Genomic DNA, 26132 nt, shown 5'->3' with positions numbered 1-26132 from the left:
CACTGTCACCCCTTGTAAGCTACATTGTTATATAATCATCTTCAAGAGTCTAGGAGTTTGATAGTTTCAGGTATTTACTTCTAGCTATTCCAATGCATTAAAACCTAAAAAGGGTTATCTATATAGTGAGTAAGAATGTCCACCAGAGTGACCTCTCGACTCCATTTGGAATCTCTCAGCCAGTGAAACTTTATTTTGTTTCATTTTTCATCCCCATTTTGGTCAAGAAGATGTTTTCAATCCTATGATGCCAGGTCCAGATTCATCCTTGAGAGTCATATCCTGCGTTGCCAGGGAGATTTACACCCCTGAGAGTCAGGTCCCATGTAGGGGGGAGGGCAGTGAGTTCACCTGTTGAGATGGCTTAGCTACAGCCTCATCTGAGCAACAAAAGAGGTTCTCAGGGGGAGACTCTTAGGCACAATTATAAGCAGGTTTAGCCTCTCCTTTGCAGTAATGAGCTTCATAAGGGCAAGCTCCAAGATAGAGGGCTTGGCATACCAAACCATCAGTCCTCAATGTTTGTGAGAACATCAGCAACAATACAGATGAGGAAGTCCAACATTTCTCCATTTTCTCCCAGCTCCTCAGAGAGGCCCTGCATATATATTTTTATTCTCTGCCCAAATTACTTTGGGATGTGTCGCTGTTTTACACTAACCTATACAAACCTACCAGATCTTACTTACTGTTCAAAGTTCCATGTAATTATGGTGTTTGAACAAACTGACTGTACAAGTTAAATTGTTTGGAAAATATAGATCATACACCAAATAAACATCTCTTCCCTTGGTCTCACATGGAAGTTGAAGTTTTAAAACACAGTCAGTATCGTCCTTTACCCATTATGGACAAACGATTTTTGATTAGGGTGCCAAGTCCACTCAACTGGGAAAGAAGAATATCTTTTCAACAAATGGTGCTGAGAAAACTGGATTTCCATATTCAAAAGAAGAAGGGTGGAACCCCCACCTCACATCATATACAAAATTAACTCAAAATGGATAACAGAACTAAATATAAGAACTAGAACTGTAAAACTCTTAGGGAAAAAAAACATGGAAGCATCTGTAGTACCATGTGTAGGCAATGTTTTCTTAGACTTTACATCCACGGCACAAACAACAATAGAAAAATAAGACGCTAACTAATCAAAATTAAAAACTTTTGTGCCTCAATAGACTTTATCATGAACATAAAACTACAACCTACACAATGTGAGAAAATATTTGGAAACCATGTATCTGATTAGGGCTTAATAACCAGGATATATAACCAAATTCTTCGACTCATCAATAAAAAGCCAAACAACCCAATTACAAAATGGGAAAAAGACTTGAGTAGACATTTCTCCAAAGAAGTTATACAAATGGCTAAAAAACACATGAAAAGATGTTCAATTTAGGGCATTGCAAATCAAAACTACAATGAGATACTATTTCATACTCACTAGAATGGCTACTATTAAAAAAACTACAAGTGTTGGAGAGAAGGTGGAGAAATGGGAACACTCATTCATTGTCGGAAGGAATGTATGGTGCAGACACTGTGGAAAAGAGTTTGACAGTTCCTTAGGAAGCTTAGTATAGAATTACCACATGACCCAGAAATCCCACTTGAATTGAAGAATTGAAAGCAGTGATTCGAGCAGATATTTGCACACTGAAGTTCATAGCAGCATTATTCACAATTGGCTAAAAGATGGAAGCAACCAAAGTGTCCATCAACCAATGAATGGATAAACAAACCATGGAATATACACACAGTGAAATATTATTCAACTGTAAAATGAATGGAATTCTAATACATGTGACAGCATGGATAAAATCGAGGACATCATGTTGAGTGAAATAAGCCAGATACGGAAGGACAAAAATTGTATGATCTCTACTTATTGAAATATAATAGGCAAATTCATAGAGTCTGAAACTAGAATATAGTTTACCAGGGCCAAGGTCGGGGGAGGGAATGAGAAATGTTCAAATTGTACAGAGTTTCTATTTGGGATGATGGAAAAGGGTAATGGATGGTGGTGATTGTAGCACAACATTGTGAATGTAATTAGCAGCACTGAAATAGATATTTGAATGTGGTTAATAGGGAAAATTTTAGGTTGTATATATGTTACCTGAATAAAATTCTTTTAAATATGTAGAAAACATACAGTGAACCTTAGGTTATACCACGGACTATAGTTAATAATACAATTATAAAAATACTCTTTCATCAATTGCAGCAAACTTACCACACTAATGCAAGGTGTTAAAAATAAGGTAGTATATGGGAGATCTGTACTTTATTCATAATTTTTCTGTAAACCTACAATGTCTCTAATAAAAAAATGAAAAAACTATTTTAAAAATTTAAAACTGTTTAAAGGGATAAAATCATGCTATTGGAAGTTGACACTCTAATTCCTAATTAAAAAAAAAAAAAGTTCAGCCATGCATGTGCTTGGTTCCCAGCAACTATGCTTTCATATATCTGCACATTTAGCATAACATTTTTTTGGACTAGTACATGGCATTAAGCTGGCTCCTATGAGACAAACAATGCTATTCTTTTATATGAAGCTTCAAATGTTTTTCTGTGAAAAAATGTAATAAAGAGGATGGGATTCAACTGTATCTTTTATGGTTTAAAAACAGTTATTGGTGAATAAATGTAACTTCACTTTTTTAACTGACAAATATAAAATAAATATGATGTAAATTAAATTCGCGCTTACACCACAGCACAAATAAAAACTTCACACGCACAGTTTACAAGAAAATTTGCCTAATAAAATAGAGTTCTCATTATTAATATATAACTAGCATAAGGTAAAATGTCATCTTTACTAGATTTATAATTTGAGTACATAAATATTTAAACGATCCCTTTAATTTTTTAAATTAATATTTGCTCTGCGTTTGTTCAAGGAATCTCTTCAAATGACTCAACATTGCTTTACTAATATGCATGTATATGTATTATTTAAATACCCATATTACTGAGGTATATCTAATAAGATTTTTAACAAATGGTGAAAATTAAAACTATTTTTAGCTACTGAAAAAAAAGACCATGAAGTAACAGAAAAACAATTTAAAAACTCTTGGTGACATCTTCTGAAATGTACTCTAATAATAACAGATAACATTATGGGATCCTTACTAAGTAGCAGGCATTATTCTAGGAGTTTTATGTCTATTAGCCATTTCATACTCTAATATTCATATTAATATATATATTATTAATATATATTAATATTAATATTTGTAGGAAAAATCCAACAAAACAGTAACTCCTATTATTAACCCCACTTTGTGGATAAGAGTCATCCTTGAATCTCTTTCACTTAAACCTTTTGTCCAACCTAACAGTAAATCCTATATGGCTCGGTCAGAACCATCAAAATTTTTTTGTGTGCTGCCTCAGCATCCATATTACTTTGTCTAAGCCACTTGTCTCAACACTGACCTTTGGCCTAGTTAATAAGCAGCTTTTCAGCCCTGGGCGATAAATTTCCTCAGACTCCAAACTCATATTTGCAGCCACCACCCACACACCTCACCCAAAACCCACAGCTGGTTCCAACTGATAAGCTAAACATCCCCATAGGCGCACACAGTCCCTTCACCTTTTCACATGTGCACGTTTGCTTTAAACTAACCAGTCCTGGACTCCTGGAGGAAATGTAGAGTTTTTAGTTTGCTAAAGCTGCTGAAATGCAGATACCATAAAATGGTTTGGTTTTACAATGGGGATTTATTAACTTACAAGCTTACAGTTCTGAGTCCATGAAAATGTCCAAATCAAGGCATCAACAGGCGATGCTTTCTCCCCGAACACCAGGTACCAGCAGTCTTGGACTTCTCTGTCACATGGCAAGGCTCATGGCAGTGTCTGCTGGTCTCTGCCTTCTCTCCTGGGTTTCTTTCCTTTCAGCTTCTGGCTGCTCCTTCTGTGTCTTTCTCTCTCAGCTTCTGTGTCTTTCTCTCTGTCTTCTGTGTCTTTCTCTCCGTGTTTTCTGTGAATTTCATCCTCTTATAAAGGGCTCCAGTAAGATAATTAAGACCTACGCTGAACGAGGTGAGTTACATCTTAAGTTAGACCCTACTTACAAAGGGTCCACACCCCCAGGAGTGGATTAGTTTCAAGAACATGTCCTCCAAACCATTATATCTAGTAACCTCCACTCCTGGACCACAATAAAGGCACAAGCCCATGGGTCGCTCTTGCTCTGTTTGTGTGTGTCCCACCTGCTGGTTCAGCCACCCTAGCCAGTTCCACTTTCCTTCAACCTCTCATGGAACCCCTCTGTCTCTGGGACCTGGAGAAAAAACTTATCTTTTCTCATACATTATGGCCTTGATTTCCTGTTATGTCACACCTGACTTCCACCTGGACCCAAATTTAAAATCCAATTTAACTAATTCAAAACAGGTTCTGCTTTGAAAATACATCACTGAATCTGACCATTTCCTATCAACTCTGTGTAACTATCCTTGTCTAAGCCATCTCTTCCTTTCCCTGGATTTTTGCAATAGCCTCCAACTGTCCCTGCATCCGTCTGTGCTCTCTGCAGTCTCTTCTCAATACTGTACCAAAACTATCCTTTTAGAATATAGTCAGATCATGCCATATCTTTACTCTAAACACTACAGATGGCTTCCCAAAATACTCAGAGAAAAGTCAAAATTATTGCAAAGGCCTACAAGGCCCACTTCAATGCTTTTCCAACTTGGCTGCACATTGGACTCACCTGGGGAACTTTTAACAACTATTGATGCATGTGCCCACCCCAAGAGGTAATCATTAAATTTGACTGGGCTACAGCCTGGAATTTGGGAAAGTTCTCCAAATGATTGTAATGTGAAGCCAAGGTTGGGAACCACTGGCAAGATGTGAGAGCCCCTCTCTGCCTCCCTGACCTCTGACTTCATTTTCTATCACTGCCACTTCCGTTACTCACTCTACTCTAGCCATAATGATAGGGTGACCATATACTACTTTAAGATCCAAACTGCAGCATTTTTGAGAGTAAAGGGGGCACTAACAGTAACTAGGGAGAGACAGTAGGCGTGCATTGGCACTGTCATAGGAAAAAAAAGTTTATAGTCATTGAGCATAAGACGAATTCACAATTCTACAGACAGAGAATACTCCCACCTCAGGGCATTGGCACTTGCTGTTCCTACTCCCTGGAATATTGGAATATTTCCCCCCAGGTATCTATTTGGTTTACTCTCTCACCTTCTTCTGATCTTTTTTTTTTTTAAATAAATTCAAAGTTATAGGAACAGTTGCAAAAACAATACTAACCCCATATAAAGAATTCCATCATACCCTGACCCCCCTCCCCCGATAAATCAATCCACCAACTTTAACATGCTGTCACATTGCTATTTCTTTCCCTCCCTATCTATCATCCATCATCTATTCCTCTGTCTTCTGAACATATGAGAGTTAGCTGCACACAACCTTGCACATAAACTATAATTCACATATACACTTCCCATGAACAAGAACATTCTTTTATGCAATCCCATTAAGCGCAGCTAAGAAGTACAACAGGTTCAACAATGATACAAAGCTTACATTCTATATTTCCTTTACCTTATGTCTCAACTGTGTCCCTTTGAGCCACCTGTCCTCTATCCTCTAATTCCATCCAAGTTCATCCTTGGCATTCAATCATCTATTTAGACTGTCTTTTTTTTCAGTTGTGGGAACATATATATAGCCTAAATCTTCCCATTCCACCCCCTCCCTAGCCTTCCATTAGTGGGATTAATCACCTTTAGAATGTTGTAATGCTCTTTCCCACCATCCATTACTAGAAATTTCCCTTCACCTCAAACAGCAACTCCACCCTCATTTCTTAACTCCCCATTGCACCGTCCCCCATTTCTCTTAACCGGAGTTCTACAATTCATCTCTATGGTTACATTCTCTGATAGTTTCTTTGTGTTTGCTGTGGGGGTTAAAATTAACCTCTTATATCCATAACAATCTTGTTTTTCTTTGATACCACCTCCACTTCAATAGGACACATAAACTATGTTCCTATACTCCTCCATTCCCCTACCTTTATATAGTTGTCTAAAATTACGTATTTTACATTGAGTTCAAAACCACTGATTTGTCATTAGGGTTTGTGTAATTTATATCATGTAAGAAGTAAATAGTGGAGTTACAGTTCAAAAATTATTGACTTCTATTTGTATTCCATTGTGTTTGGAGAATGCGCTTTGAGTATATTCAATTTTTTTTTTTTTTTTTTAATTTCTTGAGACTTGTTTTATGTCCCAGCTTATGGTCCCTTCTGGAGAAAGATCCATGATCACTAGAGAAAAATGAGTGTCCTGGTGCTTTGGGATGTAAGGTACTATATATTTCTGTTAAAATTCTCTGTATCTCTTTCTTCTTTCTGTTGTTTCTCTGTTGGTAGGGTTCCCTTTAGAATCTGAAGTAGGGCAGGTCTTTTATTGGCAAAGTCTCTCAGGATTTGTTTGTCTGTGAAAAATTTAAGCTCTCCCTAGAATTTGAAGGAGAGTTTTGCTGGATAAAGTATTCTTGGTTGGAAATTTTTCTCTCTCAGAATTTTAAATATGTCATGCCACTGCCTCCTCACCTCCATAGTGGCCACTGAGTAGTCACAACTTAGTCTTATGTTGTTTCCTTTGTATGTGGTGAATTGCTTTTCTCTTCCTGCTTTCAGAACTTGCTCCTTCTCTTCAGTATTTGACAGTCTGATCAGAATATGTCTTGGAGTGGGTTTATTTGGATTTATTCTATTTGGAGTTCTCTGGGCATTTATGCTTTGTGTATTTATATTGTGTGGAAGGTTTGGGAAGTTTTCCCCAACAATTTCTTTGAATACTCTTTCTAGACCTTTACCCTTCTCTTCCCCTTCTGGGACACGAATGAGTCTTAAGTTTGGACATTTTATTTTATCTATCATATCCCTGAGATCCATTTCGATTTTTTTTTTATTTTTTTCTCCATTCTTTCTTTTGTTCTTTCATTTTCTGTTCTGTGGACTTCTAGGACACTGAGATGTTGTTCAGCTTCCTCTAGTCTTGTATTGTGAATATCCATAGTCTTTTTAATTTGGCCAACAGTTTCTTTTATTTCCATAAGATCTTCTATTTTTTTATTTAGCCTTGCAATGTCTTCTTTATGCTCTTCTAGAGTCTTCTCTATGTAGCTTATATCCTGGGCCATGGTCTTCTTGATGTCCTTTCAATCCTTTGCCATGCTTTCGTTCCTTGATTGTATTTCTTTGATTAATTCTGCGAGGAACTTTGTTTCTTCTGATAACTTGATTTGTATGTTTGGAGTTGGATTCTCCATATCATCTGGTTTTATCATATGCATTGAGATTTTCTGTTGTTTTTGGCCTCTTGGCATTTGCTCTGCTCGACAGGGTTCTTTTAATTTGTAAAAAAAAAACTATCTAATTTTTCAGAAACACTGTTTGGTGACATACACTTTCTCTAACTAACCAGCAGATGGCGTCTGTGAGTCACCTATACCTCTCAAGTCAGTTCTCCACCTTGTCCCCGCCATGAGTGGGGAAATGATTCTTGTGGGGTCCAGCAGGAGAACTCAGCCTGGGTGTATTGCTGGAGCTGTCCACCCTGAATGTGGGGCGCTTGTACGGGTGGTCAGGGAAGAAGGACAGCCTCAATATTCAAATCCCCCCGGTTCCTGGAGATTCAAGGCCGCCGCAAGAGTCCAAGCCTTCATTTCATTTCAGCCCCAGCCACTCTCTCTCAATGACCCACAAACCACCGGACTTGGCGTAGTGTCTCTGGGGTCTCCGAGCAGGTCCCCCCCGCCCAGCCGCGATCCTCCAGGACCTCTGGTGAGGTAATGCTGTGCTACGTCATCAGTGCACGCCGTCCCTCAAGGGAAGCCCTGGGCCGAGCCAGCTCGCTTTCAGCCTTATGCAAAAATGGCCGAACGGGGCGTCTCCACACCCCCCTCCTTGCACAGTTCCTCCTTCCCAGCTCCGGGACAACTGGCGGGGCTCTGGGCTGTGGGCACAGCCCCAGGCAGGAGTTTATCCAGCCCTCCCAGGAGCGAGCTGCTTGCCGCAGGGATTCTTTCAGCTTCTGGCTCTCCGCTCCGTTCCCCCGGCCCCAGGGACATCTGCAGCGGGCTATCTTCCAGGCCAGACACCGAGAGGCCGGCCCAGCCCCCTCTTGCTGTGTTTTACTGCATGTTTCCCACTATCACACCTGCAGCCAATCGCACCTGTAGCCGCTCCTGGCTTTTCCCCTTTTTTCTTTCTTTCTTTTTTTTTAATTAAAAGAGCCCGTTGGTCTCCAGACGCCAAACCCTGGTTTCTCTGGATTGCCGCGTGGCTGCGGGACTTTCAGCCAGCTTACTCACTCGTTTCAGAATGCAGACTCTCAGTTTCACCAAGTATACAGCCCCTGGGAACTAGCAGATCTCATCCAGCTGGCACATCACTGTAACCAGTATTCTGGGTCACTCTCTGGTCCTTATCTAGTGTTTTCCACGGAGATGTTCCTTAGCCCTGTCTCACCTAGCCGTCATCTTCTAGGTTCTCCTCCTTCTTCTTATCTTTACTCAAATCCACTGTCATAGTTCGTCAGGCTATTATAACAAATACTACACAATGTGTTGACTTAAATGATGGGAATTTATTGGCTCATGGTTTTGAGGCTAGAAGAGGTCCAAAATCAAGATATTGGCAAGGCTCACTTTTTCCCAGATTCTGTTTCATTCTGGTGCTGGCTGACATCAGTCCCTTGGGCTCCTTACCTTGTATTTCTGCCTCCCTTCATATGGTGATGTCCTCTCATTCTGTCTGGTTTTCTGGTTTCTTCTGACCTCCAGTCTTTCCCTGTGGCCTTCTCTAACTCCTGGTTTCCAGGTTTTTCTCTTTATAAGACCTCTAGTAATGTGGACTAAGACCCATCGTCATTCAGTTAGGCCATACCTTAATTAAAAATAACATACTCAAGGGGTTCCATTTACAATGGGTTCACACCCATAGGAATGTGGATTAAATGAAGAACATGTCTAAATTGGGCTTCAGACATTTTTCAGTGAGACCTTCCCTGTCCACTTAATTTAATATCGAAGCCCACTCTGCCCACCCACACTTCCCCTGCTTTATTTTTTTCTATAGCAATCATACCATCTGACATAGCATAAATTTTGCTGAATTCTTTATCTATTCTCCTATTAGATCTTTTGTCCTGTTTTCTTCATGTCTGTATTCCTAGTCCAGAACTGTACCTGGCCCACTGTAGTCTCTGAAAATATATTTGTGAAAAAATGAATGAATTATTCACCATTTGTTTGACATTGGCCAGATTACCTAAATTGCCTTTGCATCAGCTTCCTGATTGATAAAATGGTGGATAATATTTACCTCCTACTGTTGTTTTAAACATTAAATGAATGCATGGTACTGGAATAGTGACTGACTCATACAAAGCACACATAAATTTGTTACATTAGTTAATTAGAGATATTCATCTATATTTTTACTTTAGCCACTGACTCCTATCCAGGTTCACACCTGGAAAGTGTCATTCCTGAAACTTCCCCATTTCAGAAATGATGAATACCAATCTAGTGCTGCTAAATTGGCTTTCTAGGGAAAAGACAAACAAATAAAAATAAGTCTTTTTGGTAGCATTTGCCAAATTTTATGGTGTAAATACTCCCATCATGGATGATTTCAAGCTACTAAGAATTTAACAACAAGATCACAAAATTAAATTAAATATAAATTATTATATTTAATAATCTTTCACAATCTAGTATGAGCAGGTGCTAGCACATCACTGCCAATATCCAATTTGCTGACCACATTCTTCTATTCTTTCAGCTCTCACCCTTATTTGCAACTATGCCTTCTATTCTACTAATAAAGACTTCCAATCCCTAAAATTTCTTTTTACTTCTCTAGGAAGCATTATGGTTTTGGTTTAAGAATCAACTTTATGCTATTGACTCTCAGATCTTTGACTTTAGTCCAGATTTCTCTGCTGAGCTTCAGATTTATATTTCTAATTGCTGTTTGGGCACTTTCCTTTAATGTTTCATAGGCATCTCAAATGTAACATGAGCAAAACTAAACTCATCATCTCTCCACCACCAGCCCATCCTGTTTCTCCTCTGTATTTTCATTTCAGTTGGTAGCACAACCTTCCACCCATTCATTCAAGCCAGAAACTTATAAGTGATCCTTGATCCCATTTTACCTCTCATTTTTCATATCCATTAAATCATCATGCCCTACTGAGTTGTACTTATTAAATATTTTCTAGTCTCTGTCCTCTCCTCTGTCTTTGTAACCATGGACAGAGTTCAGACTTCCACCCTCTTTCATCCAGATGGCTGCGATATTCTCTCTCTGGTCTCTGTTTCTAGTCACTTCTTCCCACTCACCTCCAGGCTCTCATCATCACAGTTGTCAATGATCAAACATGTAAAGCTGACCGTGCCAATACCTGCTTAAAATCTTTCAATCATCCCTGTTAACTATGGAATGAAGTCTATATTTCTTTTTTTTTTAATTTTATTTTGAAATAAATTCAAAGTTACAGGTACAGTTGCAAAAACAATACAAACCCCATACACAGCATACCCTGACCACCCTCCCCCGATACCCCGATCCATCAACTTTAACATGCTGTCAGACCACCATTTCTTTCTTTCCCTCCCTCCTTCCCTCCCTCCCTGTCATCCATCATCTATTGCTCTGTCTTCTGAACATATGAGAGCAAGCTACACACATCCTTGAACAAACACTGTAATTCACATATACAATTCCCATGAAGAAGAACATTCTTTTATGTAATCCCGTTAAGCGCAGCTAAGGAGTTCAAGAAATTCAACATTGATACAAAACTTACATTCTCTATATCCTTTTTTTTCCCCCTTATGTACCAACTGTGTCCCTTTGAGCCTCCTGTCCTCCATCCTCAGATCTCATCCAGGATCATCCTTAGCATTCAATTGTCATCTATTTAGACTGTCTTTTTTTTTTTTTTTTTTCCAAATGTGGAAACATATATACAGCCTAAATCTTCCCATTCCACCCCCTCCCTAGCATTCCATTAGTGGGATTAATCACATTTAGAATGTTGTAATGCTATCACTTTCCCACCATCCATTACTAGAAATTTCCCTTCACCTCAAAATAGCAACCCTACACTCATTTCTTAACTCCCCATTGCCCCTTCCCCCACTTCTCATAACTCATACTCTACTTTTCATTTCTATGGTCATATTCTCTGATAATTTTTTTGTGTTTACTGTGGGGCTTAAATTTAACCTCTTAAATCCATAGCAATCTTGGTTTTCTTTGATACCAATTTAACTTCAATAGGACCCATAAACTATGTACCTATATTCCTCCAGTCCCCTGCCTTTATATAGTTCTTGTCAAATATTACATATTTTACATTGAGTCCAAAACCACTGATTTGTCATTAGAGTTTATGTATTTTATATCCTGTGGGAAGTAAATAGTGGAGCTACAAATCAAAAATTATTGACTTCTGTTTGTATTCCATTATGGTCAGAGAATGTGCTTTGAATATATTCAATTTTTTTTTTTTAATTTATTGAGGCTTGTTTTATATCCCAGCAGATGGTCTATTCTGGAGAAAGATCCATGATTACTAGAGAAAAACGTGTGTCCTGGTGATTGGGATGTAAGGTTCTATATATGTCTGTTAAAATTCTCTATATCTCTGTCTCCTTTCTTTGTTTCTCTATCGGTAGGGCTTCCTTTAGTATCTGAAGTAGGGCAGGTCTTTTATTGGCAAAATCTCTCAGCATTTGTTTGTCTGTGAAAAATTTAAGCTGTCCCTCAATTTTGAAGGAGAGTGTTGCTGGATAAAGTATTCTTGGTTGGAAATTTTTCTCTCTCAGAATTTTAAATATGCCATGCCATGGCCTTCTCACCTCCATGGTGGCTGCAGAGTAGTCACTACTTAGTCTTATGTTGTTTCCTTTGTATGTGGTGAATTGCTTTTCTGTTGCTGCTTTCAGAACTTGCTCCTTCTCTTCAGTATTTGACAGTCTGATCAGAATATGTCTTGGAGTGGGTTTATTTGGATTTATTCTATTTGGAGTTTGCTGGGCATTTATGCTTTGTGTATTTATATTGTGTAGAAGGTTTGGGAAGTTTTCCCCAACAATTTCTTTGAATACTCTTTCTAGACCTTTACCCTTCTCTTCCCCTTCTGGGACACCAATGAGTCTTAAATTTGGATGTTTTATTTTATCTATCATATCCCTGAGATCCATTTTGATTCTTTCAATTTTTTTCTCCATTCTTTCTTTTGTGCTTTCATTTTCCGTTCTGTGGTCTTCGAGGAGGCTGGGTCATTGTTCAAGTTCCTCTAATCTTGTATTATGAGTATCCAGAGTCTTTTTAATTTGGCTAACAGTTTCTTTTATTTCCATAAGATCTTCTATTTTTTTATTTAGCCTTGCAATTTCTTCTTTATGCTCTTCTAGGGTCTTCTTTATGTCCTTTATTTTCTGTGCCATGCTCTCATTCTTTGACTGTAGTCCTTTGATTAATTGTGCCAAGTACTGTGTCTCCAACGATCATTTGATTTGGGTGTTTGGGATTGGGTTCTCCATATCATCTGGTTTTAGCAAATGCTTTAAGATTTTCTGTTGTTTTCGGCCTCTTGGCATTTGCTTTGCTTGATAGCTGTGATCTTCCAGCACCTCTGCTGAGGGAAGGCTGTGCTACGTCACAAGTGTGCGCCTTCACTCAAGGGAAGCCCTGAGCCACCAGGCCATGAAGGGGCACACCAAGCCTGATGCAAAAATGGCTGAATGGGCATCTCAATCTCCCCCTTTTCACACAGCTCCACCTTCCCAGCTCCGGGACAACTAGCTGTGGTTGCACCCAAGGCTACTGTCCACAGCGAATATTGTGGCATGTGTGGGGTGCTGTGGTATACACTCCCTGTCAGACTGGGTTTCCTGGTGTGGCTCTGGGCTGTGGGTACGGCCCCAGGCAGGAGTGTCGCCAGCACGCTGGGAAGCTGGCTGCAAGAAGGGGCGGTTTCTTTCTCCTGTTGGCTCTCCCCTCTGTCCCTCTGGCCCCAGGACAATCAGCAGCAGGTATGGGGGGAACTATCCTCCATGCCAGACACTGAGGCATTGGCTTCAGCCTGCTCCTGCAGTGCTTCACTGCACGGTTCTCACTGCCGTATCTGCAGCAGCTCCAGGGCCCACACCACAGCACAGCTGCGGGACTTTCAGCCTGCTTACTCACTCGTTTCAGAACGCAGACTCCCAGTTTCACCAAGTGCATGGCCCCTGTGGATTTAGCAGATCTTGTCTGGCTGGTGTATTGCTGGAAGTGGTATTCTGGGTCTCCTTCTGGTTTTTATCTAGTATTTTTCATGGAGGTGTTTTTTTGCCCTGTCTCACGTAGCCGCCATCTTAGGTTCTCCTTGCCTATATTTCTTAATATGGTACAGAAAGTCCACATTATCTGACCTCTTCTCACCTCACTAGCCTCATCTCTTTATTTTATAGTAACAATGAAGTGTTTTACATTCCTAAACATAGGTGACCATATAATTTATCATCTTCAATGGGACACTTCTGGGAGTTAAAGGGAGTGAAAGTTTCTGTTGCTGCTTCCAACCATCCTTTCCTGAGCACATTTTCCTTATTAAATTCAATAAGGAAAACACTTTTCTTTTTCAATCCAATCCTATTTGCTTTTTTTTGTCTTTTAGTGATTTCTCCCAGTTCTTGGTTTATGGATAACATTTTTTCTTCCCTATTTATGTAATTGTGGTTTGTAAAATAAATTATGCCTATGTTTTCTCTGATACCAAAGATTTCAGGTGGCACCAGGAGGCTGCAGCATGAACATAGTACACTATCTTGAACTTGAACCAGCAGTAATATATACTTATATAACTGAATTTTGTGATACGATAAGTTCTTATTCAATAAACTTAATAAGATAGAGAAACAAATGTTTTGTGGTTAATCTATATGACATCTTAAAGTTTTAGAGTATTTCTTAACCATTTTTATTTGTATTGCTAGTAATATTGTTATTAAAATGACAGTCCAAAAATGCACTTAGGAAATCTGTATGTTTGGTAAAAGAGAGATCATACAGTCAAGATTACATTTATTTCACATCAGTGTATTTCCTTGGAAAAGTCAGGAAAATCTGTACTGGCAGTTCTACTGTTCTTTGCTTATTAAGTCAGAATGCATTTTATTTTAAAATTACAAACACATAGTTACACATATACACACACTTCTCCTCCACATACATGCATGTGCATACATATGCACACACACACATACTTAACCACCACCCCCTCCCCTGTCAATAAATACCTGGGAGAATGTCCACAAGGATCCCAAAGAGCCTGAGATTTATTAATGCCATGCAATATCACAGCCAGCCAGCCACCAGCACTGGCACTCAATTATAATCTTGTACTTAGTTGTGCTACCACTCCTTCATAATAAAACAGCAAATTGAAGTGATTTTCAAATAGTGTGGAAGACCAAAGGGAAATGTTTTCTGCCTCCAGTAAGCACAGAATGCTATTAATGAGTCATGGATGGCTCCCCTACTATGCAGTGCACTTAGCCACTTCCTTCTTTCTGTGCTCACAGAAGCTGCGATTATCAAATTCTAAAGCAGTAGTTTGAAAAATGACTTCCCTTTTGACAATTTGTGGAATCTATATATTTATATATTTTATTTCTGCTTGCCATGGGGAGTTGAGTGTTTGCTATTGACATAAAGTTTATAAAGCACTGAGCTTCTGGGATACAAGGGATATGTTTACAAAGAAGGGTAAGGATATTAAAGAAAAGTAATATGGGCAATATTGGTCCTATGACTTTTTTCCCATTCATATGAATTTTATTTTAATAGAAACTCTATGTTCAGAGGAGACATAATACCTCATGGAGAAATGGCACAGAACTCATAAGAAGTAGTAAATAATTTAATAAAAAGATAGAATTTGTAGAGTGTGAGAACATAGCTCTTTGAGTCATACAGATTTGAGTTAGAATCCTCGTCCTAGCACTCAAGCTTTATGGCCTAGGGAAAATTACTTAACATTGTTAAGACTCAGTTTTTTCATCTGTGAAATGAGGATTATAGTAATTTCTTGATAGAATTAACTGTTTTTTTTTTCTTACTTCACATATACTTATACAGCACTTACAATGTGTCAGGCACTATTCTATAGGCTTTACAATAGTTAACTCAATCCCTATTAACAATCATATACAAAAGGTCTTTTTGAAATCCCAATTTTACAGATAAGTAGACAGAGGCACAGAGAGGTTAGTAACATGCCCAAGGTCCCACAGCTAGCAAATGTCAGAGCTGGGATAATATATGTAAATGTTATAACAGTAGCAAAAGTAGCCACCAGTGATTGAACATTTACTCTTCCCAAGGCTCTATGGTAAGTGTCTTATTTACAGGGTACATAAAGGGACTTGAAAATATTAGTTTTTAAAATTTAGATCATGAAATACTCTACTTACATACATATAGTAGGATTTTTATAAGCAAATCTTTTACTTATAAAATATTAAATCTTCTTTATAATATATTTTAATTGATTCATGATTCATCAGGAAAAAAGCATATCTGAAGCTCACATTTCTTTCCCTATTTGCTGTGGCAGTCATTTGATCTAATTTTCAGCAGCAATGTAGATTGCTTATATGCTGTATTGTTTGCCATTATAGTCTGCTCTAGGATATAGTTGATACAAAAAAACCTATCCCAAGCATCATTAGATAATGAGTCATTTTGATATGTATATGATAAAAAGTGATTTTTATGAATAAACATAATGGAAAGGCATGAACATACATGCATTTCAGGTACCATAATACGTGGCCCTGATAAATTATTCTAAAATTATTTAGCACTTTTATAGGAGAAATGAATACTGCTATTCAATAATACATTCTGAGAATGACTACAGAAAAAACAAACAAACAGTTCATGTCCCCAAACACCTATGAATTTCATTTTGCCTTAAAGAGCACACTTGGATGAGAATATGCATTGTGTGGTAGTATTGCTCTATATTAACTTGACGATTTTGCTGAATTCAGCTCCTGGCATTGAATTTGAATATCAAGTCCAGTCCCACTGTAAATATATCATCACTGCTAACACTGAGAGCAGTTGGAAGAAGAGGGCATGGAATCAAGGAAAAATAATGAAAATGAGATCAGGAGAGATAGGTAAATGCACACAACAGTTGTCCAAATAACATGGAAAAAAAAGTGAAGAAAAAATGCTTAGGACTGTTTATTCTAACGAAAATGAAAAAGAAAAATAATATAACACTTTCCAAATGGCAAAAATCCAGCTATCTTTGTAAGCAAGGTAAATGACTAGGTCTCTGTAGATAGATATATATTAAAGAATACAGTGACATTTAAATATATGACCTCTGCTGAGGATAAAATAATTTACTCTAGTGATTATTTTCTCTATTTCAGTTTTTCCACACTATCAATGTAAATTTTTGTGGCATATGACTTCTTTTTAAATGTTAAAGATACTATAAATATACTTCGAAATATAATTTCCTGGTGCCTTCTCAACTTTGTTATTTTGTATCACTATATAAAATAAATGATTTTTTTCATACACTAGATTTTTAGGGACAAATTGCTTTTAACGAGAATGCTTTTTAAAGTTTTGTTCTTCAACAAATCTCTGCTAAAAGAGTTTTCATTCTTTTTCCTTTTGTTTTCTGATATGAACTTTAGTCACTTAGTAAATAAATATCAATATGAGGAATGCAGCATTATAGGATAATGCATAAAATATCACCTAAACAGTTGAAAGTGATAGAGGGAAATTAATGGCTGTGTAAAGCAACCGAGGTTCATTTAATCTCTTTCTTCTTGATAACATCATTTGAAATATATATTTTTTTAATATGGCAAATGAACTTACAGGAGAAATCAGTTATATTATTAAGTGTACATGCCTCCCCCTTATCCCCCTTAGTCATACTCTAATGTATCACAGTATCAGAGAAATGCACCCCAGAGGAAATGCTGCTATTTTTCATTGAAAAATCCATGAAAAATATTATGCAAAAAATTAATTTATGATAATTGATTTAAAACTAGAACTCAGAATAGCTTATTTAAATACCATCAGAAAAGAGCACCTCACCCGCAAAAAGGAGTCTAGGGATCCATTCTCCATATATTCCACCACGATCATTACTGGTCTGCCTGCAAAAGCACAAGAGAATACACAAGGATTAGAGCAATTACAGAAATACGTGCTGTGGTTAGAGATTTCCAGTTGTGGCAGCTAAATTATTTGTATTTTATTAATAGGTATTTCATTTTCCTATGCTTCTATAAAACTACTAATACTATATAGCAGCATCTCTTCATTTCTTTATAGCACTATTTCCCTCTGATTTTGTAAAAGGGACATGAATTACAATATGAATTACAAGGGACTTTAGCATTTCTTTTTTCAAAAGTCCTGCAATCACTTGTTTAGATTATGTTCTTTTTGTCTTCTAGTTGTACCTTAAAAGAAAATCAACAAGCTGAAGCCAGTGTTTAAGCAGTTACTGGAGTTGCTTTGGCAGTTGTGGTCCAACTTCTTTTATAGTGTTGTGGTAATTACGGCTGAAATACATTAGACTGGGCATTTCTGAAATATTCTTGAGGCAAATCAGAAAGGAGAAATTCATACATTTTCTTTAAGGAATCATAAACCATCAGCCATAGTCTGCTTTTAAGGGCTCTTAAACAGAAAAATTTCAGTAGATTGATGAGTGCTATGAAGTTGGTGGGATTTGTAATAGCTCCTGATCATCTCTTTATTGGACATATATTAGATCAACAGAGCAATGATGGCAGTACATGAAAAATATAAGCAACTCAGATTTTGTAGTCTAGTACAGAAGCTAAAATCAGAAACTGAACATCATTTGTTTACTTTTTATCATATCTATTTGCAATTGTTACAGTTCCCAGTGCACTCTATTAAGCAGAATATTTGGAATGAATAACTTTGATTTGTTTCAAAAAGAGAATGCATTTGTTCTGCCCAATTGCTCAAGTTCAAAAGATAAACTCATTTCAGATGAAGGGAAAATTATGTTGAACTGAAATAAACTTGTAACATATTTACCTTTTACTGCTATATTTCTTGTTTATCATTGGAATTTTTAGCAATTCAATCTACACTATGAGCAGAGATTTTCCTCATGAACACAAAGAAGATCTGGAGAGAAATTATGTGTACCAATGATGGAAATACTAATTTCTTATTATAATTCATGTCCTTTTTATGAACTCAAAGTATTATAAGTTATAAAGGGTGACCATAAAAAAATTAGTACAATGTCTGCAAATGCTAGATTTTACATTTGAATCTCTGTTTTAAAGAAAGATGTGCTAAAGGTTAAATGTAGTAATAAAGCTCCCAATTTATCATGCATAGAATTAAAACCTGAAGAAGTTTTCCATTTGTGGTAGATATTAACTTATATTCTGTAATGTCCCTCAAAGTCATTAATTTCACCCCAATAAGAATAAAGAACTTTATCAGAGAATACTGAGGTCAAATGAACTGTCAGTGCTATTGTGGGCAGAGATCTAGAAGATCCCAGTTTTAAACCTGAAAGTTTCTCATGAAATCTTTTATTTGGCCATGGATTTCAGAGAGCTTGGAGATAGGAGACTGATGTAAACACTTGGTTATCAAGGTAGGGAAGACAAATGATCACTTCTGACCTAAATTTAAAAACTCTGAGACTAACAGTCCAGTCTGAATGATAATGGATTACGGATATTAAGAGGCCAAGTTGGGTTACTACAATGACTCCTTGAGGTTTCCCCTGCCCATAGTCTCACCTCTTCTTAATCAATCTTGATCATTGCTACCAAAGAAACAATCTTTGTTTTTAATTTTTTAGATTTTCAATTTTTAACATTTATCACTTCCCAAGATTGCCAGATTTATTAGAATAAAAAAGTGAACATGTATTGAAAACATAGTATGTGCAAGCACTATTTATATACATATTCCTATTGCACAGATAAGTAAATTGAGGGATGGAAAGTTAAACTATTTGCCCAAATTAAAACAGCTAGTGTCAGTGTCAAGCAAAGTTTAAGATCTTAACTTTTATGCTATCAGTGCTTCTCAGACAAGATTTGTAAATAAAAGCTGTAAGTCTCCTCTGTTAGGAACTTCTCCAGTCATGGAACTCATCTTGGCTTCACGTCTACTGCTTCACCAGTTGTCATTATCACCTCTACTTGTCTAATCCTGTCTCTCCTGCCTTTGCTTTTGGTATACTCTGCCGGGATTATCTGTCAACTTCCTTCTCTCCCCAGTCCTAACATACAATTCCCCACAATTAATACCCTGTACATCTTCTTTGAAAGTTTTCCTAACTACTTCATTCACAATTATATTTCCTGTTGTTGCATTTCCCATCATATCTATAGTCTGCACTACAAAATTCTGTGCCTGACTTTTTCTTTTTTATCTTCCCATAATGTATACATTTGTATCCCAATTCAGTGAGTTTCTCATGTTCATTCCCCCATAGAGCTGAGCATACTAGGTGCTTAATTAAAAACTAATTCATTTTTCTATTGGATTTCACAATACTTAAGAGAGTAACTATGAAGTATTTCAGCATTATTCTGATTTATGTGAATACGAAGTACTTTGAAATTAGCAGCTCTATCTATAACTCCCTAGGAGATATTTATGCAATCTTAAAATTCATCAGTGACAAGTTTCATCTTCTCATCAAAGATGATAAAGAATAAAATGACTCTTCCAATTTCTTGTGAATTAGAAGTTTCACACCTGAGCTCTTCATTTTTTGTCTTTTGTGCAGTGGCATCAATTGAGAGCACCTGTTACTCAGCTAAAGCTTTTTTTTTAGACTACTGCTGGTGTAATTTGTTCCTTATGGTTTTCTATTGAGAAGTTACATTGTGAAGATTATAAGCATTTTTATAGCCCATGATTGCATTTTATAATCAAGAAAATAGATAAGTACAAGGGAAATTATGACAATTAAGGTGGTATTCTTTAAATATGTGGGAAAGTAAGAGAAATCTATTGGTAACATTGACTTTTCTGTCGTTTTTCAATATTAAAAATATTATATTGCATTATTGCTTCTGGAAAATATATTTGGAATTAATGTTCTCTTTAAAATATTTCAAAATGTTATATCTTATTTCCATTTTTAGAAACAATTTTAGCCAGTTGCTCAAAATTCTTCATCTCACAAAAGCACCTTAATATTCGTCAGTGGTCACATTCTAGGATTCTTGAATGTTAGTCAGTTCTCCAAATCCTCCCTTCTTTGTTTTGAAGCCTCATCAGTTTAATTTAAGAGATCCTGAAAGATACTTCTACAAGTCATGCAAAGTGAATTTCTCAGGTTTGCCTCCATAAATAGCCCAGAAATAGTTATGGATATTTTTAATTACATTGGAATCAAGATCCTCTAATAAATCACTTATTTATGTTCTGAACAAAATGAATGGCAAACTCTCATATCATATTTTTTGTTGTTATAGGGAAGAATGATTATTCTCTTTAATTGGGATTTCTATTCCTATTAACAACAAATCTTTTCAAATTCGCAGCTCCCCTAATATCTATGATTTTAATACAGGTGGTATAAGAAACCATATGATCATATGATATGAAACCATATGATCATGAGAGGACCTATACTGCTCTCATGCTGTTGTTAAAGAAAACAAAATAAAACATCTTTTAAATTTCCAGAGACCTCTTGGAAAAAAGATTTGGCCAGTGAAACTTTTTTTTTGGCCTCAGGGAAGATTTATGAAAGAACGGGGTTATAGAGATTAACATCTTTTTAATTTTTATATAAGTAATGAGTTTGTGCTGGATATAGTATTTTGTGTCAGTTTGCCAATTTCTAATGTGTAGACATTAATATCAAGAATCAAAACAAATCTCAGCAACTTCAAAACTCTATTAAAGATTTAAATCTTTGCTAGTTTTAACATTATATCACATCTGTATTTTGTCTATCAGGTAATAAAATTTGTGGTGATAAATTGGATTGACAGGTTGCCTGTATTTTTTCCCCAGTTGCAAGTCAAGAATAATTGAGCCAGTTATTTAATCTGTTTGTACTTCCCCTGTTTCTGCTGTGTATATGATAAGTTATAATTATAATCTCAAATGAGTTTGATAATAAATGAAATAATTTTCTTATCCCTCAGGCATTAAAAAGATAATGGGTTACATAAATTTGAACAATGCCGTAATATAGTAAATTATTGTTTTTATTCCCAAGATAAGTACCAAAACTGGAGAATCAGTTTTCTCTTACACTTTTGCCTGCTGATTATCAGCTCACATACAAATGTCATTCTCAATGAGTTCAAATTCAAATTCTTAACACTTTCCCTGAACTTTCTTTTCCTCTCATATTCCTGTCTTGGTTAAAACACAACCTCCATCTAGTAATCCAGGCTTGAAAACCTGTTATAATATTGGACTTCTCATTTTCTTAAACCCCTATTAGTTTATAGGTTATTAAGTTTTATTGATTCTATACAAAAATCAATTGTCACTGCCCACATTCTTCCTTTGTTTTCTCTTGTTTGACCTATTACAATAATCTTTTACTGGTTTCCTTGCTTCCATTCTTTTCCCTATTGCAAGCTAACCCTTGCACAACAATCAGTGCTATTTTTGAACATTCAGTGATCTATCAAATCGTTTTAAAATGCCTACTATATAACAACACACCTCTGAGTTCCGGAGATATATCCTCAAAAACAAAAGATCTCTGTTCTCCTGGGGTATACAGTGGAAAGCGGAATAAAGGTAAGTAAACAGGTAATTACTATAAAAGGCTAATACCTCATCCCCCCCTTTTAAAGACTGTGTTACTCATTGCATTGTTTTCTACAGGATTAAAGTCTAAACCGCATGACAATTACATTCCTTCAGAATCTCTCCTCTACCTTTGTGTCCAGCGTCATCTCATACCACCCTCTATTCCCATGCCTCAAGTCTCACAAATTCTCTAGGTAACTCACAATTCTCTAGGTATGGATCTACTTGTCTCTTCCTCTCTTCTTTGGTGGAAGAGTGTCCTATTCACTTCTTCCACTTGATAAAATCATATATTTTTTTTAAAAAGCAACTTCAATCCCATCTCCATGGTAAATTCTCACATGAATCCCTTTCCCCTTTATAAAGACTTGGTTGTTTAATTTTCTCTTCCCTTTACATCTTAGACAATTATTATACCACTTAGGTATGGTTTTGATGTTAACAGCATAAGTATCTGCCTCCTACTCCAAAACAACCTCAGGATCAGGACTTGTGATTAATGCATTTTTGCAAGTCTACTATTTAGTACAGAGCTAGGCACAAAATAGGTACTTATTATGTTAATTTGGTTACAGGTTTTCTCTTTCTTTTTCTTTTTAAATTTAGAGAGGATCAACATATCCTCAGAGAAATACTTAAGAATAAAATAATTTTATTTGCTGATAAAACAAGTGAGCAGAAATTAGGCTAATAGAAGATGGGAATAAGTGATTAAAAATGTGTATATGAAAAGAATAGTGTTTCTAAATCTAGATTTGTTCTAGAGTAAATGAAAGGTATGAGTCTAAAGAAATGAAATGTAATTTTCCTTCCAAGTCCAGAGAGCAGTGGCATGCCATATGTATTAATTAGATTCAGTAATATTCAGTAATTCCATTTTTAATACTGGAAATTAACATATGGGGAAAGAGATTTATGTCTTATTGACAATGAAAGTTAGTGCCAAAGATGCCTGACATTAAACTGTGTTTACGCTATGAGACATTAACTCATATCGCAAAATTTTGGTAACATTAGTTTTTTTTTTTTTTAATAATTATTCATAGCAGCTTTATTTTTAATAGCCAAAACTGGAAAAACAGACAAGTGGATGAATTTTGGCATGTCTGTACAACAGAATACTAAAATAGTAGTAAAGAGAATGAGCTATTCATATGCACAACCTGTTGGGTGAAAGACAGCTGATGAAATAAACACTTAATGGCTTCACTTATATAAAATTCTAGAAAAGGCAAATTTATCTTTACTGAAAGTAAATTATTGGTTACCTCAGAATGAGGAAGGGCAGAGAGAGAGGGATTATGAGAGGGCAGGAAGTAATTTTGGAGATGATAGATACATTCATTACCATGTCTAGGGTGACAGTTTCATAGGTGAACACATGAATCAACAATACTTAACAAATTGTACACTTTAAGAATGTGCAGTTTATTGCTTGTAGTCCTCAATAAAGCTTTAACAAAATGATTTCACATAAAACACTTCCGGAAAATCAGAAGTGTGGGTAACTATGTAGTAACTCTATCACCCCGCTGATCATGCCTTGGGAAAGGTACCTGTTCTTCAGTGGCAGGAAAAAACCGGCAGGCAATAAAGGCCATTTCCCCAAGTCACCAGGAACTCTGGCTAGTTATAAAAGTTACCTTCCTGGTCCATATGATTTCTCTCCTCTCTGAGTCCCAGGGCTCCTGCCAGTGCAGGAAAGACATTTGGTAAACACCCTAGGAAGGTGAAAGGAATTCAGGAAACCTTTACATTCTTAGCTCTGCCAGTGATCTTGGCCAGGAAGAGATCCTGAGAATTTCTGTACACCCTCACCCTGTACAGGCATCACAACTGGAGTATTTGTGGATGTGCTTTGAGAATGGGCACATCCTCTCTATTCACACCCATTGTTTCTGTACCAATTTACTTTCCTTCCTGGACACTTGGAGTCTGACAATCACCAACTGCATACCAGATTCTGGCCGTCAGGGCAATGGCACCTCAGCAGATCCTGAGGAACGGCTTCCCTTCAGGAGTGCTGTGAAAATGGGACATCATCTTGTAACAAAACACTGAAATCATCCTGCTTTCCAACAAATTGGAGGTATCCACAACAACTGATTTTCTCAAGTTGATATCTTGGCCTTCAAATAACTTTGAAACCCAGACAAGATTGGATCCACAAAGCTCTGCATTCTTGCCTAAGCAGCTCTCATCAGAAATAGAAATTAACACCAAAACTGGACTGAGAACTCTTCTCTTCCAGCCTACTCTCCCATCTGAGACACACAAAGCTGAAGGAACTCTTCAGTTGTGCAGAGCATAATTCTGTTGTCAAACCAAAGAACCCGCAAGATTAAAGAGGACTTGAACAAAAAAATAAGTCCAATAGCACACAAACCAGAGCAACATGAGGCAAGAAATTTTCAGATCAGGTAATTGGAGTCTGGAAATATCCATCACAAGCATCACTTGAGATCAACAATGCCCATGAAAAGAGAAAACCTCTGCAAACCACCACCAGAACTCAGTTCAGATCCTCCTAACTAAAGATAAGTCATGTCCACACTTACAGCAGTCAGAGGGAAAGAAATGGGGACCCTGTTTGAACTCAGGTTTCTCAAGATTCCCTCCAGGTACTGGTGAGAGAATGTACAGAGTTCTGCTTTCCCTGAGGATGTTAGGGTGAGTAATGTCACAGCAGCTAGTAAAGTTGACATAGGTTTGGCAGTGACATAACTCTAGAAAGGAACCTGAGCAGATTAGAAAGTGCAATTCATTTCCTGAAAGCACACCATACCTGACACTCATTAGATATCTCCCCAGTGTGGATGTTCAGATATATGAGATTCAGTATATGACTGATGGCTCCCTCTCAAAGGCTAACCACAAAGCTCCTGTGTGTGCACTGTTATGTTGAACAAGCACTTTCCTGGCACTCTTAATGCCTTCTTACAGAGTGAATTTTCTGATGCTGAAAGAGGTGAAAGTTTAAGCTGAAGGCTTTTCCATATTCACTGCACTCATATGGCCTTTCTCCACTGTGTTCTTTTTTTGTGACAGACAAGGTGAGAGCTTCTGATAAAGTCTTTCCCATATTCACTGCACACATAAACCTTTCACCAGTGGGAACCCTTTGGTGTGCCATAAGATCAGAGCTTTGGCTAAAGAATTTCCCACATTCAATGCACTCATAATGCCTTGCCTCAGAGTGAATCCTTCGATGTTTAACAAGGATGTATTTGTGGCTAAATGCTTTTCCAAATTTGCTGCAACAGTAAGGACTTTCTCCAGTGTGGATATTCACATGCTGAACAAGTGTAGATTTGTGTCTGAAGACTTTCCCACATTTGTTGCACTTGTAAGGCTTTGCTCCAGTATGAACTCTCTGGTGTACAATAAGGTTAGAGTGATGGCTAAAATATTTCCTACATTCACTGCACTTATGAGGCATTTCTCCAGTGCAGACTTTCTGGTGCTTAACAAGTGTGTCTTTGTGACTGAAATCTTCACCACATTCACTGCACTGGTAATGCATTTGTCCTGTGTGAAAGGCCTTCCCACTCTTGGTTCTCCTTGGTGTCTTCCTCTTGCTGTGGGTGGCCTCTGGATGGAGACTGCTTGAACTAGCAAGGAAGTTCTATTCCTCTGTTTCTGTGATGTGGGAAGTTCTACACAAACTCTGCAGTTCTTCACAAACAAGGCCCTGCCTTCCTCCCTTCTTAAGGGTTTCTCTACATTGTACTGCTTCTGGTGTTGGTGAAGGTTTGTCCTGAATCAGAATTTTCTTCCACATGCCCCACACATATAAGGTTTCAGTCCATGGTATATGCCCAGGTGTTCAGCCAGGTGCAAAATATATTTCACGATGCAGCTACATATGTCACAAGGCTGGACTGTCTGGGTGGCTGAACTTTCCTTGGAAGTACTAACATGTGATATGCCTTCTACAGAAACACTCTGCTCAGAGGTGCCTCTTCATCCTCCATTCCGTGCCAACAACCAGGCCCAGGACCTGTCCAAGCCCCTCCTTCTGTGGGTGGAGTCATGCCCTTCCTTAAGATTTGAAAGCTGTACCCCCTATTCCAGTTCTGTGCCGGATCTGCCTGTGGAGCATACAGGACAGCCCAGCCATGATGGGTTCACCATGAGCACAGAACACCACCACCGCCAATCCTCGGACCTGCCTCTGTGCAGTAGGGACAGGGCCTCCTCCCACACCTTTCCAAGT

General features: G+C 37.4%; 1 protein-coding gene across 1 annotated transcript in view; it reads right to left on the bottom strand.

Moving 5' to 3' along the window:
• EPHA6 (EPH receptor A6) overlaps positions 1-26132 on the bottom strand; it is a 1002097-nt gene that overhangs the window by 169277 nt on the left and 806688 nt on the right. Inside the window, 1 exon segment of the mRNA XM_037834014.1 lies at positions 17213-17274. Coding sequence (XP_037689942.1) covers positions 17213-17274 — 62 coding nt within the window.

This window comes from Choloepus didactylus, chromosome 1 (genome assembly GCF_015220235.1).
Source record: "Choloepus didactylus isolate mChoDid1 chromosome 1, mChoDid1.pri, whole genome shotgun sequence".
Taxonomy (NCBI): domain Eukaryota; kingdom Metazoa; phylum Chordata; class Mammalia; order Pilosa; family Megalonychidae; genus Choloepus; species Choloepus didactylus.
This window is presented reverse-complemented; position numbering and strand designations above follow the sequence as displayed.